We start from the raw sequence: 13,664 nt of genomic DNA, 5'->3' as shown, positions 1-13,664 counted from the left end.
ATCATGTGTAAGTTGGCTTCCAGTGAACACATCTGTCTTCCCACGTACAATACTATGCCTGGCCCAGAGAAAAGAGCCATCCAGGGAACTGCCCAAGGGTGGCTATCCCTGACAGACTGGTGTCAACCAGCAAACCCATTGGCTCCAACACCGTCATCTTTCCTCGACAACTTCTTGATTGAATTAGAGAAGTTTAGTGCTTTAACCTTACCATCTGACCAGGCCAAACCGAACATCCTAAACCAGGTCACCCTTGGGATTAAGGAGGAGCCCTCTTCTCACCCCCTCTCACTGCCTCCAGCCTCTATACCAGTCGAATTGCCTTACTGTCTATCACCTTCTCCCCACGCAAGTACCACTTCAGCTGGGACCCAGACTGCCAACATGGTGTCTCTTCAAGATCACACAAAGGTTACTCAAAGCAAACTTATAGATTTGAATAAAAAGAGAAGTTTTTCAGACCCTACCAAGATCCGTGAAGCCCTAGGTGATAAATTTGTGACCTCTGTATGCACCAATGTGGGTGCTTTACCTGTAACTCTTTCTGCCATTGGAGAGGAAGATGAGGACATCTATGAGGGGCTTGCATACCAAAGATGGCTGCCAGGATCTCAAGAACAAGATGTCACGAGGCATGACCCCAGCAGTACAGAGGTGACACTGGAACTGCACATCAAGGAGGAAGAAGAGGAGGATGAGAACCCAGACGGCTTAACATTTTCATTAGGCTTTCCCACACAGCCTAGGAGCCCCAAGGAAGACATCAATGCAGCCAAAACCAGTAATGAGGTATCTAATTTTGCCTAGTTACTGGGGACTAATCAGTAATACAATTATTCAGAAGAGTTAATAATATTACTTCATACCTACTCTCTGACATAATAGACTTCTTTATGAGGAGCATAAATATTGGAAATTCTGGGGTAGAAGAATATTAAACACAGCATAGTTTATTAAAATGATGGGACTACCCCACTTTCCCATCATCCTTTTCTCACTATACATCCAACTTTTATATACTTATATTTATTAATATTAGAATATTGGAAAGGTAATAATGATAGCTCATGGTGTCAGACACTGTTCTCAGAACCCAACATCTTTCATTTTCAAAACCCAAGAGCCTAGGAAACATGATTATTCTTGCTTTAGAGATGAGGAAGCAGATAAATAAACAGGCTCGTCCAATTCCAAGATGAACAAACAGTGCTCCTTGGCATGATGGCAGTATCCAGAACAAGACAGCAAAGTAAAGTAAAAGGTCCAAAGTTAAATAGTGGTCCAAAGTTAAATAGTTCTCCATCTTCCTTTGACTCTCCTGGGAGAGTCGTTCTCCAGGTTACAGCGCTTGTAGTTTGGGTCCTGCATCTTTGCCTTACAAAGGTCCCTGGCCAGAAGAAAAATGGGAAGGGAATGACCTGAACTGTAAGTTCATGAACTTCTCTCTGTAAAAATAAACTAGTTGATCTCTCAAACACAAATTATCTAAACTCAAGAGCAAGTATAATATAATTATGAAATTGTCAAATCAAAAGGTAAAAGTTTGTAGCATACTAAGTCATGGTGATATTACACAAGCCATGATTCCTCTATCTCTAAATAACTAGGCAGGAAAGGAAAGAAACCCACAGCTTAGTGACACAGAAAATTCACTGAAATAAGCCAAGCATGCAATTGGGTATGTTATTTAAACATCAGATCTTAGGCATAGCACCTATCCTTCTAATGCTAGCAAGCACCTCTAATGCTCCAAAAAGTTTCAACTGCCCTAGCTATGTGACTGTTTACCTTATAGCCGACCTTACAAGCAAGTTATATGTCATTGCAGAGTCTTAGGTACTTCACTGCCTTCATGCTGAGGGATGAAATGTCCTTACTGACAAAACTAGTAGAACACAGACATTAACAACCACCTACATTCCCCAAACCATTGAAACTTTAAAATCAACATTTAATGGGCTAAATCAGTGAATTCAAAGCAAAACTACATAAATATCATTATTCCCAAGATATTTTACAACTTTAAACTTATTAGATGTGGAAGGTAACCTTAAGGCCATGCCCCTTCATTTGGACACAAGCATAATCACATCTTGTCTTTCCTCAACATTTAAGCCATCTTCGTCTGCTTCGGGAGATCAAACTGCTACACCTTTACCCAGCTGCCTGTTCCCTCCCTCTCTGTTCCCTTCTTCTCTGACCTCTGTCTCTGACCTGGCCTGTGAGCTTTTACAGCCTCCCCAGCTTCCCTCACCTCCTCTCCTCCCCAAATACCCTTATCAACAGGAGATACATTCACCAAAATCAAAGGTAATTGCATCTTGAGTGTGGTTCAGCTTACTGCATGTCTGTCCATGATGTTTGGTAGGTGTATGCATTTGGACTCATGCCGCCTTACAAGATCTAGAAAGTTATGTAAACTGTGGCTGCTAACTTTTAACATCATCAGCATGGCCTCCATCCCAAAATTTAAGAATCAAATCTGCATAGCAACCCTATTGAGAAGGGAAACAAACCAAAAACTTGCTTGATAATCCAAGGTAGCCATTAGATCGTGTTTTAAGCTGAATCAAGTTGGGACCTTTCACATTCAAAGGCATAAGTTTGGTGTCTGCCAACTTGAGTCACTTTTCAGTAGACATGATGATGCCTCCCATCATTTTACCCATCAGCAGGTTCGCAGTGCCTAAGATCAGTGGTCCTCCAGTTTACGTGTCTAAAGCCCCAACTTTCCATAGGATATTCCAAGGATGATTCTTTGGTGTTGACTACAGAGCATCCATCCCTGACACCTGAAGTCCAGCAGCCCACCTGGTTACTTAACTCTTTCCCTAAGATTATCACTTTTTCGTAAATTAATGATTGGTCTTTTGGAAAGCAGTATTGACAATTCAAGATGAAACCAGAAAGCAATATTTAATAATCCAAGATAAAATCTGTCTATTACAAAAAATGTTTTATTCTACAGTGGATGTGATCCCAAAACCCTTTTCTTCAGACTTCAAATAAAAATTCATCCCAAAATTTCATCCTTTGAAAGTGAAACAAGGGCCTCTGTAGACAGGAAGGAGTGAAGGCTCTAACTCAAACAACACAGCCTGTCTGTGATGCTACTCTACATATGAAAAGAGATCTTGGGAAGAAAGAGTAACCTACTTTAAGGACCAATTCGTCTCCACTCTGAGTCTTCACCTTAGCTAGCAAAAGATAACAGAACTTTTAAGAACTACAATGCTTAGATTATGTCTAATCAAGGCTAACAAGTGTCTTTCGCATGCTCTCTGTGGTCTGATTTCAAAGCAAACATATTTACTCCTTGTCTCCTGTAACATTCATCAGCTCTGACGTGTAATCAGTACATGAGAAAGTAGCACTAGATCAACAGTTCTGAACTATCCTAATGCTGTGACCTCTGATCATAAAATTATTTTCCTTGCTACGTCATAACTGTAATTTTGCTAGTTATGAAGAGTAACATAAATATCTTTGAGACAGAGGGTTGCTGAGAGAGTCGTGACCCACAGACTGAGAACTACTGTCCTAGACTCTTACTTCTCTGCCTTAGGTGTTGAATTCACTATTATAGTAATAAGGGAAAACCTAAATTGGAAAATATTTTATCTCTGCCATGAGAGCCAAGAGCATTTCATGTAGTCTTTTGGGATCGATGTGTCAAAAATAATAAGAGTGAAGTAGTCACAATATCTATATTTGAAAACACTGTTTTTAATAAGTATATGAAATTACTAATTCCAGGAAAACAAAACTTTTGTATCTTGTATTTCACCTCATGTTTGGGAACATATGTTGAACATTAACTCCCCACTGAGTATTCTAAACCTTGTAAGTCTATATTATACTCAGAAGAATAAGAAACTCATAAGAAGAAGACTGAACAGGTTTGTGTTTGTAAATATAAGAACAAAATGATTCAGTCCCAGACCTCCCATTCATTACAAGGAAAGTAAGCACTGACACAAGAGAAAAATAATATTTTAATAGTCATATAACAGTATACCTTGGTATACTGTTCATTATAGTAATACTTGTCAACCCATAACAACCAATTCTTTAACTCACTTGAATGAGGGAGAGGAGGAGAGGGAGGGGGAGGGCGGGCATCCCCTGCTAGCATGTGAGTTCCACAGACATCAGAACTGTACAGTCACAAAACTCGCTGTTTCCTGTTTCAGAAAATGCCATGTGGGCACACACAGCTAGGTACAGGGAAGGCTAGGAATAGTGGTCTGCCCTCAATGGCCATGAGCTTGAGTGGAGACAAAGCCAGGACTGGACAGTTGAGAGCATCCAATATCCTCGTCCATAAACCTTAGGCACGCATGACAAGTATAGATCATCCAAGAGACGAGAAATCATAACCTCTCACGAGCATGAAATTTAGCCTAACCTAGAGCTACAGTCTTTAACTTAAAAGTTAGTCTTACTGTTGTTCTCTTAATTCTAGTCAAATTCCAGGTCCTGTATTGCTAGCAGACTGCCACGGGGTGATAAAAAATAAAGCAAACTCATGTTAAGATTTGCTTACTCGCTGTCATAGGGAAGATTTTTCTCTGAAAGAATGCCAAAAGAAGCTGTAGTCAGGCAATATTTGATTATATTTTACTACCTCTCACTCTACCTGTCCTGGTAGTAAATAAATAAACAAATAAAAATAAACATCTTCTTCTTGGGAGCATTGTTAGAACATTTATGTCTAAAAATACTAACGCTTTTCATAGAGCTTGCTAAGCATTAAGCCAAGTTTTCTCCGGTCTCACCTTGTTTATTACTGCCTGCCATTTGGTTAAACACAAATTAAACAGGCAGGTTGGAGAGTGCTTTGGATGCAGTTGCTAAGCCTTCTCCTAGGAAGGAGGTAATAGTCTGATGGGTGCACTTAGCCACACACATTACATTCAAACACTTTCTCCTGCAAGCTTCGCTTATCCACACTTTTTCTTCACTGTGGGTTCCCCTACCGTTGGAGCAGCCGATCCCGGAAGGGGAAAAGCTGTACGGAGCAGACAAAGAAGCTCTACCGTTCACCCTACCTGTTCAGCTCGTATATAAGCATGGCATGCAGTGTGTGCGTGGAAAACCGAAAACCAAGAAGGTTCCTCCCGAAAGCCACAGAATGAAGACGAAAACTAACCCACTTCTTATGGCTTTTCTAGGCTGATTTAAAAAGCAAGATATCAGTCCTGGGTAAGCCGCCTCGGAGCCCAGTGATGTCTAAGAGGTCCTGCGGCTCGCCTGTCAGCGGTTCCCACAGGGTAGGGTCGGACATCCCCTACCTGCTGCAGTCATCGGGGAGTTAAATGAGTCCCTTTAGATGAAATGACCAGTGGTTGAGGAACTAGGAAGTCAGGTCTGAATGGGTCGTGCGCTGCCCTGTCGTATGTGCAAAGTTTCTCAAATCCAAAAGGGCACCTCCAACACTACACAAATAAGAGCGCAGTGTGCATTGTTTTCTATATATGTCTCCCTGCCATATTCAATTGCTGTTTTCCAGTCACTGTTTTTAGTGCAGGGAACGAAGCTGTGGCTAGTCATATACTGAGCTCGCCTGCTTCCGGTGGCATTAACTCTAGCGTCTCTCGGTTTCTATGGATTCATTTTAAACTGTGAGCCACTTAAAAACATTCCGTTGCTCCCTGTGAGTCTGTGTGCTCCTAATTCCCTCCCAGCTTTGAGGGCAGCTTCTTTAACTATGCAGTTCTGTAACATCTGCAGAACTTGGACAAATTCTAAACGGCACCCTGAGTTGTGGGGAACTCAGCCAAGGAATGTGAGGTTCCCCGGGGTTCCTTTCACCATATCTAAGTTAATGAACCCTGATTTAGCTTTGGCTAGCGTGCCACACAGCTCCGCTTTTCAAGGTCTCGGGGCTTAACTTTTAGTGCTCCCTTTCTATTTCATAAATACAAGTAGTGTTTCATATGTAAGATATTTTGTGCCCTTGGATTTGCATAGTCAGACCTGCTTCCATCGCTGAAGCAGACTCACATTGCCAATGGGAAGGAGGGGTTGTCAGTTTATTGACACTAGGTCCCTACTAAACTGCCTTCCAGAGCTAACACATATACTTGCAGGAGGGGAGAAGAGAGAGAACAGACGGAGAGACCGAATAAGTTAATTTTATAAAACTTAATGGGACTCATCCCTCATTTCCCATGGGCTAGTAAGATGGCACGCTTTGAGTCGCGTTGGGGATTTTTTTTCCCACGCCCGTATTTCTATTTTATAAGTCTGTGTGTTACTTAAATGTTTGAGGACCAGAAGGTTCTCGTGTATTTTGAGTTGTGCAGAACTCTGTTTCACATTCGTAATCTAAGAGGGAAGAGAGGCCAGTACGTGGCATCGTTAGAGTCACAGCCCTCTATGGCTGATAAACACTCCACCTAGCATTTGCGAGAAGGCTGACTTGGAAGCCCAAAAGCTACTTGCAGTGCCTGCATAGACGTTTCCCACAATGGTTTTTAAAGCTGCAGTACATACCGCTAAAAGAATCATCTCACCCATAGCTGGTTTCAAACCTCTAGCTGCGATAGGTAAGTAGTCTGTCTACTGATCGCAGGTTCTATGGTGAGCTTCAAAGAACCTTCATAAGTTTTTCTAACTGATCCTTTAGAATTGATCCTGGCTTTGCACAATACCATGTGTTTAAAACCTGCCTCTTTTGTATCCATTTTTTTTTATCATTTTTCAAAAAGAAAAACTCGAAGGCTATAATATGTACTTATGAAAATCTCTTGATGAAAACCATTGCTTTCATACAGTTAGTCCCCGTGATGACACAGAAGAGAGAAGACAGGAGTTAAATATTTAGGGTGCCATGACAGTAACATGATGCATCACTGGGTTTTCAAATCTTTGTTGAATTCTAAAAACTCACCAAGTAGTGCCGTGCTTGCTCAAAGTGTCTCACATGGTGATGGCAACCTCTTTACTTGAAAGATGCACTCTTAAGCTCACATTGTGCAGAAGCCTCTCCAAATGTTATTAGTGTATGTTGTTCTTTATTAACTTCAGCACTGCTGAGATATTATGTTCGATTAAAAAAAAAAAAAAAGCCTGAGCCGTTAAAATAGAAGTCAACGCAGACCTTAAACGCTGCTGGCTAACAAGTCATTTCTTCTCAAGAATTGAGACTGCAGAAAAGGAAGAGTGCGGTCAGAAGAACGAATCGTTATCTACTTCAAATTCCCTTGTAGGCTTCGGAATATCCTTTCAAAACCAATCTAGGCTGAAAGGGCAAAAACAAGTTTAACATGTCACTACCACTGCTCACCACCAGGTGGCGATGGCATACACACACAGTAGCCAAGATGGTGTCTGGAAGCACTTTGCTTGAATAACCCACAGGAAACGCAGATGTTGAGTTTAACCAAATCAGTCCATCATAATATGGCATTCAATGAAGGGACAATCAAAATTGTCCTTCCATCTTTTTTTGACATTTAGTAAATGATAAAATGTCTAGTAAATGATCTAATGTTTTTAGATTTAGGGGAACATTTAACTAGCATGCACAGTGAGGTTGAATTATTATTTCACATGGCTAAGATACATAATAATTAGCTGATTTTCTGACTGTACAGCATGTAAGATTAAGGAGAGGAATCTGTACATGGCAAAAAAAATGAGATGACATATCTATCCCTTTATGGGCTACACAAGGGGGCAAGATGCTTCTTTATCTTGTCTCTCCGGTTTTAGGATGAGGAATCTAATCTGCATGTCCAAGGTGAATAGCAGACAGTGCCTCACCAGAAGCAAATCCACATCCATAAGTGACAGTCAACGACGGTCCCTCTAGTAGCTCAGACCCCGTAAACTATATTAACTCTAATACAGGGATTGCACAGTTTTCCTTAGAAACAGACCAGTAGTTATCAGTTCATCTGAGGAAGATTCCTATCAAAGAAAGGCATTGAAATGTCACAAATCCCTCATGATAAAAGGTAACATTGTATTATGGTCCTGGAATGTTAATTCTATGGGAAGATTGATGATTCAGGAAAAAAGAGGAGGAGAGAAGCCTGGAGGATGTGAGGCAAGGAAAAGACATATTTTGAAAGGTAATTAAAAGACAGGAAATTGCTGTCTCACACACCCAGGAATTACATGAGCCCAACACTGAGAGCTATGTCCTAGCTTCCCTGCCAAAGAGACAATTTACTTAAATAATTTAGGAGGCTGGAGAATCAAAGGTACTAAGCAAGCAAAATTCTAATGAAAATACTAAATAGCAGACTATCACTTTCAAATGTACATTGCTTTACATTATCTAACTGGTTTAGTTGTTAACTTAGAAGGGAATTAGAAAAGACCTAGAAATGTAACAAGTACATTATGGGTGTCTTACACTCATTTCTTCCTATATTACATAAATTAATGATTTGTTGAATTAAAAAAATCTCAAAAATGTCTAGCAGATGTTTTAATTTTTTAGGCAGGCACTTCCTGAGTAGCCCTTGTAGGCTGGCCTTGAACTCACTAAGATCAGCCTGCCTCTGTCTCCAGAGTACTAAGATTAAAGGAATGTACCAACACACAGCTTAGTCTTCATTAGCCTTAAAATTAATATAATTTACACTTTCAATATTTTATATTTGATAATATCCTTTTTATAAGTTTAAACACTGTCCTATAGGAGTTAAGCATCCAAGAGGCTGGTGATTCCTATCTGTTCTTCAGCTTTAAATTTATGTATTGTATGAATAGATATTAAACAAAATTACAGGAATACTGTTTTAAATTGCTCACAATTGATACCCTTAAAGCAGTGAAAATACTTAATTTGTACTAAGTAAACAATGTAGGTTGGGAAATGAGAGCTGAATTTAGAAAAGGGTCTGTTCACAGTCTCATACTGACTGCAACCCCAGGACTCTGTCTACCCTTGGACCAGAGGTTTCCATGAACAGGCTCATGGAAAATCTGTCTAGCTTATGATGATCAATAATGATGATGTATATCTGAGCACTGGCTCTGATATCTGAAGATGTGGCCCTAACAACTAATTCCGTTATTATCAGATTCTAGGCCCTGTGGTTTTGTATCTCAGCAGGTAGCTGTCATTTAGCAGAAAAATATTTGAAATATGAATGGGTTGAATGTACGTATCTCTTTCCCTAAAATGTAGCATGTGGATGGTTGATGTAAATTACACTGAGCTTCCATATTCAACAAACCTGTTAAATGTCATTCTCTGAAGTATTTGTGTGGCTATGCAGAATGCTAAGGCTCGTCATTTCCAATATTATAAGTATCTATTACAGATACTGGTCTTGATGCTTAGTTTAAAAAGAAAGGAAACTCTTTTGAGAGTTCAGTGCTCTGGGGATTCCTACCAATATTTCTCTTCTAAGGTAAAGCATTATATGTTACCTGGATCGTGTCTGCTTGCACTCTTCTTGAAGTTCTCTGTGTTCCCTTTGGGAAACTGCATGTGCTTCCCCGCCCCAGCCTTCACCCGGGTGAGAGCAGAGAATTTGAATTCGAAACCAGCATGGGATGTCTGGCTATTGACATTTTCATCTGTACCATATGTGGCAATGTCATCTGTGAAGGGAAGGCTCGGAGCGAATGTGGTTCTTGCTACACGTGGCTTCCTTCTGCCTGTCTGAGAAAGCGCTGCAGAATGAGGTTGAATGGTGTCCAGCCTCCCTGCTCCTGTGGCTCTGTTCTTGTTCTTGCCATATTCCTGACCTTGGAAAAATCAATGGGACCAAATATCAACTTTCCCCCAAAGCTTGAAGACACCAGATTGTGTTCAAAAGTTTAAACCTGGGCTATTTTGATTTAACGCACCCTTCAAAATACTTGAATTACTAAGTATATAGAAACCCTTTATTTGGTGGATTTTTTTTTTCTTCCTCTTGGTTTTTTGCAACAGGAAATATTAAATGTCAAGAAAAAAAATGTACCATGCTATTACCCAAATTACCTTTTTAATGATACCAGTTCAAACACTGATGACATTGAAAATCATTTCATTTCAGCCACAGCGTCCTGTGTTCACTCATGAAAACATTCAAGGTGGGGGAGAACCGTAAGTATTCTTCTTATCTTCTGAATGCTAGACTAACATTGACCCACAAGACAGGCGATATGTGTACCACATAGATACAGGAACAGTAGGACTTTGTAAGTCAAAGGCATCCAATAGAAAACATGGAGTCTCCAGTACAAGAGCTCACATTGTTCTGCCTTACCAATAAGATCAGACATTAAGGTTTAAAGAAAACAGAAGAGCTGGAGAGATGGCTCAGTGGTTAAGAGCACTGGCTTCTCTTCCAGAGGTTCTGAGTTCAATTCTTAGCATCCACAAGGCAGCTCATGACCATCTGTAACTACAGTTCCAGGAAATTCAGTACCTTTCCTAGCCTCCATGGGTACCAGGCACTCGAGTGGGGCAGATACAAACATATAAGCAAAACACTGATACACATAAAATTAAAATATAAATAATAGAAGAAAACTATGTGCTGAAAAAAATCATCCAATGTTTTGCTGACACATTTCTAAATCTGCCTTTTCACTGCTGTCTGTGTAAAACACAACTTTGTTTTTCCACTTACTTGAATACTTCAAAAATATACTTAAGGTAGACTTTAGTATAACACATGCCTTAAAATGTCTTTGGAAAAATAGCATTATTAAAGCACCCACTACCATTCAAATGCATGATCAATTTCCACTACAGCAAGAATGTGTGTTTTCAAATACACCACCCAAATTTTCTCTCCTTTCTGACGCATACATTAAATTAACTCACACAAGCATCACCCACTGTCTTTAAGAGTCTGGTTTGTCTTTCTATAGCCCAGTTTACAGTAGCTACTCAGATAAATAAACAAGAGGACAGGGCACTTCCTGTTGACTCCTGAGTATGCTAAGTTAAAAAGAGATTTCCAGAAGCCACAGCCATAGTCCTCAGCAACTGGCGTTTTCTGCACCAAAAGTCGGTTTTTCTATGGTTGAAAACGGGTCCTTTAGACCTCACCACTATTTTCTGAAAGTGCCTCTCACTCAGTATGGCCAGGACGGTGTTCTTTTGAAGTCCCTACCACAAAAAGACTAGGTGAAAAGCAAGGTTCGCTGAAAAACTTCCTTTAATTGGAAAATTTTAAGAACACTTTGCAATAATGTTTCTGTTGTTCTTTCTGTGCTAACAATGAGAAGATTAAATCACAAAACTACACTCTATTTGCAACCTTCTTGTTACAAAGTTACTGTTTAGGGTGGCCGCATTGCTAACATGTTCTATTAAACAGCTTTCCAGATGTACCAACAAGTTGTGTTGTGTTGTGTCCTATGCAGCTGTGGCTGTTCTAAAAAAAAAAAAAAAAATCACAGAGCCCAGAGGTGGAGAAAAATACATTTTAAAGCCTTGCTTTAGCCATTATTCCTTATCAAATTTATGTTCCATTGCAGCCTTACTTAGAGGGATTATGAAATGTTAGTTAATTGCATATTCTTTAAAAACATTTTTTTCTGAAGCAAAAGTAGAAACCTAAGCCATGTTGCTATGGTCCAGTTTAGGGACAATAAAAGGTTCGGATTATAGAGAAATTAACAAATTTATTTTTGAGGCAGTCCTGACTCTCCCCTCCCCCACCACCATCTCACTGATGTCTTTCAAAGCATCACTGTGTCACTGTGTCCTTCTAACTGGGCGGCATTTCCCCTCCCTGTTGAGTAGCACTGATTTTGAAAACCAGCAGAGGTAGAAGAATTTCCAGGAGGGTTTATGTTTCCATAAAAATGGGCACATGCAAGAGAGAGAGAGAGGGTGGGTGTGTGGGTGTGTATGAGAGAGAGAGAGAGAGAGAGAGAGAGAGAGAGAGAGAGAGAGAGATTTAATTAAACCACTATGGTAAATAAATTCTAACAAGCGTATTTGGCTTTCATCATATAAAAATGCCGTGCTGGTTTGTTAGTCCTGGGGACCTCAAGAGTCCTCAAGTCCTTTGTAGCCTTACATAGGCCTGTAAGTGGTTGGAGAGAAGAAGTAACCAAATCAGACAATGTGTTTTCCCAAAGTGACTAGGAATGCATCCATTAACACACCAGCCAGGAAGACCACTTCACACCTCAAGCTTTAGATTGGACATGGGGCCTTGCTGACTGCATTAACCCTGTGAACATCCAAAATTACTTCATACTCTTACCCTACCAGCCTCAGGTGAACACATGAACAACACACTGTTGTCCTCTTCTCTAGCCCCAGGCAGGCGTCCTAGGGAGGGGGCCCCTCCCAGCCTTACTTGCCACCTCTTCTAAGGTCTGGCTTTGTTTAGATCCTTGACCACAAGTTGAAGCCTCTCTGACCAAAGACCTCAGAAAACTACAAATGGTTTAAAGTATATAAGTGGCTAAAATTCCCACTAAAAGAGAACGTTATTAACAAAGGAGGAAATCTCTAGTGTGGGGATTTTAGGGTTGGGTGCCAGGCTATGGAAGGTGATGATTTTTATGGAAATGCAGTACTCCTTCCTAGAACCCCCTGGAGCCAGCTTCTTCTGCAACCCATGATCAGGAGACACTCAAGGGTAGAGTAAGGAGCCAGTGAGGCTGTTGCACATTTATAGCACAGTGTTTGAATTCGAGTACTAGAATAGCTTTATTCTACAAAGTATGAATTTCCTTCCAGCCCAATAAAGTAACTAGAAGTAAAGCATTCTTATTACAAAAGAATTCGGTCTTGCCTACATTTTAATGGTGGCCTAAAATTAATCCACAGTTCCCTGGGGTGTTATTATTTTCCTCCATTAGCACAATTGTGTGACAGTTATAAAAAGGCAATGGAAACAAATTTGATAGATAAGTTATACCTTTTCCCACCAACTGCATATCAAATTCTTCCCAGCTTTCTTAGCCTTGATGTCAGTCTTTACTCTTCAAGGTCCCTCCCAGTCACCAAGTTTCATAGTCCTAAATGTGAACGTCAAAGAGATTCAGTGTCATCATCCGTCTCTTAAAGAGTTCAGACAAGAAAAACAAAACAGCAGCACTCTTTCAGTCTCTCACACATACGATTATTTCAAAGGAGCCTTTTTAACTCAAGCACAGGTTTCATTTTTCCTACTCCAACACGGTTTTAAAAATCTATAATCTACCAGCTGAGCTGGGTGGGGATGACCACGCATGAAGCCTCATCTATAACTCGAGGTCAAAGGTGAATTGCATCAAGCCTTAGCATCTCAAATCCTGATTCAGATTATAATGCAAGTCTGCTTTAAAGAATTTCCTATATAAAACATGGCCTTCCTTTTATAATCATTTCTACATCACTACTTACAAAATGCATGTTTGAGATAGTCTGTACAATTCAATTTATCATTTAAGAATTCCATTTCTATGCCTCAATCGTTTTGTTTATGGTTATTACTAGATAAATCTACAATCCTTCTTGTTGCTATAGCTGCACAATACAAATACCATTAATCTTATAATCTATATTGTTAAGTAGTATCTGAAAGATAGACGGTGTATGTCTAGACAATTTAAATGCAGGTCTAGCCTACAAATATCAAAACGCTTTTTTTTTCCTGGTTCATGAACATTAAAACTTTCCCCAAATATTTTTTGTTGTAAGTTTTGAAGTGTTATGAAAGTGGTTTGGTTCCCATGAGCATCTGAATGTTTCCATTGAC

General features: G+C 40.0%; 1 protein-coding gene across 22 annotated transcripts in view; it reads left to right on the top strand.

The window, feature by feature from the left end:
• Window positions 1-13,664, top strand: part of SORBS2 (sorbin and SH3 domain containing 2) — a gene marked incomplete at its 5' end in the record, with an annotated part of 159,175 nt that overhangs the window by 141,375 nt on the left and 4,136 nt on the right. For all 22 annotated transcript variants that reach the window (XM_080928632.1, XM_080928634.1, XM_080928641.1 and 19 more), the window contains one exon: window positions 10,008-10,057. In XM_080928632.1, coding sequence (XP_080784758.1) covers window positions 10,008-10,057 — 50 coding nt within the window. The remainder of the gene's footprint in view (window positions 1-10,007; window positions 10,058-13,664) is intronic.

The sequence above is a fragment of the Micromys minutus genome (assembly GCF_963924665.1).
Source record: "Micromys minutus genome assembly, chromosome: 14".
NCBI classification, from domain to species: Eukaryota; Metazoa; Chordata; class Mammalia; order Rodentia; family Muridae; genus Micromys; species Micromys minutus.
The sequence above is the reverse complement of the archived record's forward strand: the minus strand, read 5'-3'. Positions and strand labels throughout refer to the sequence as shown.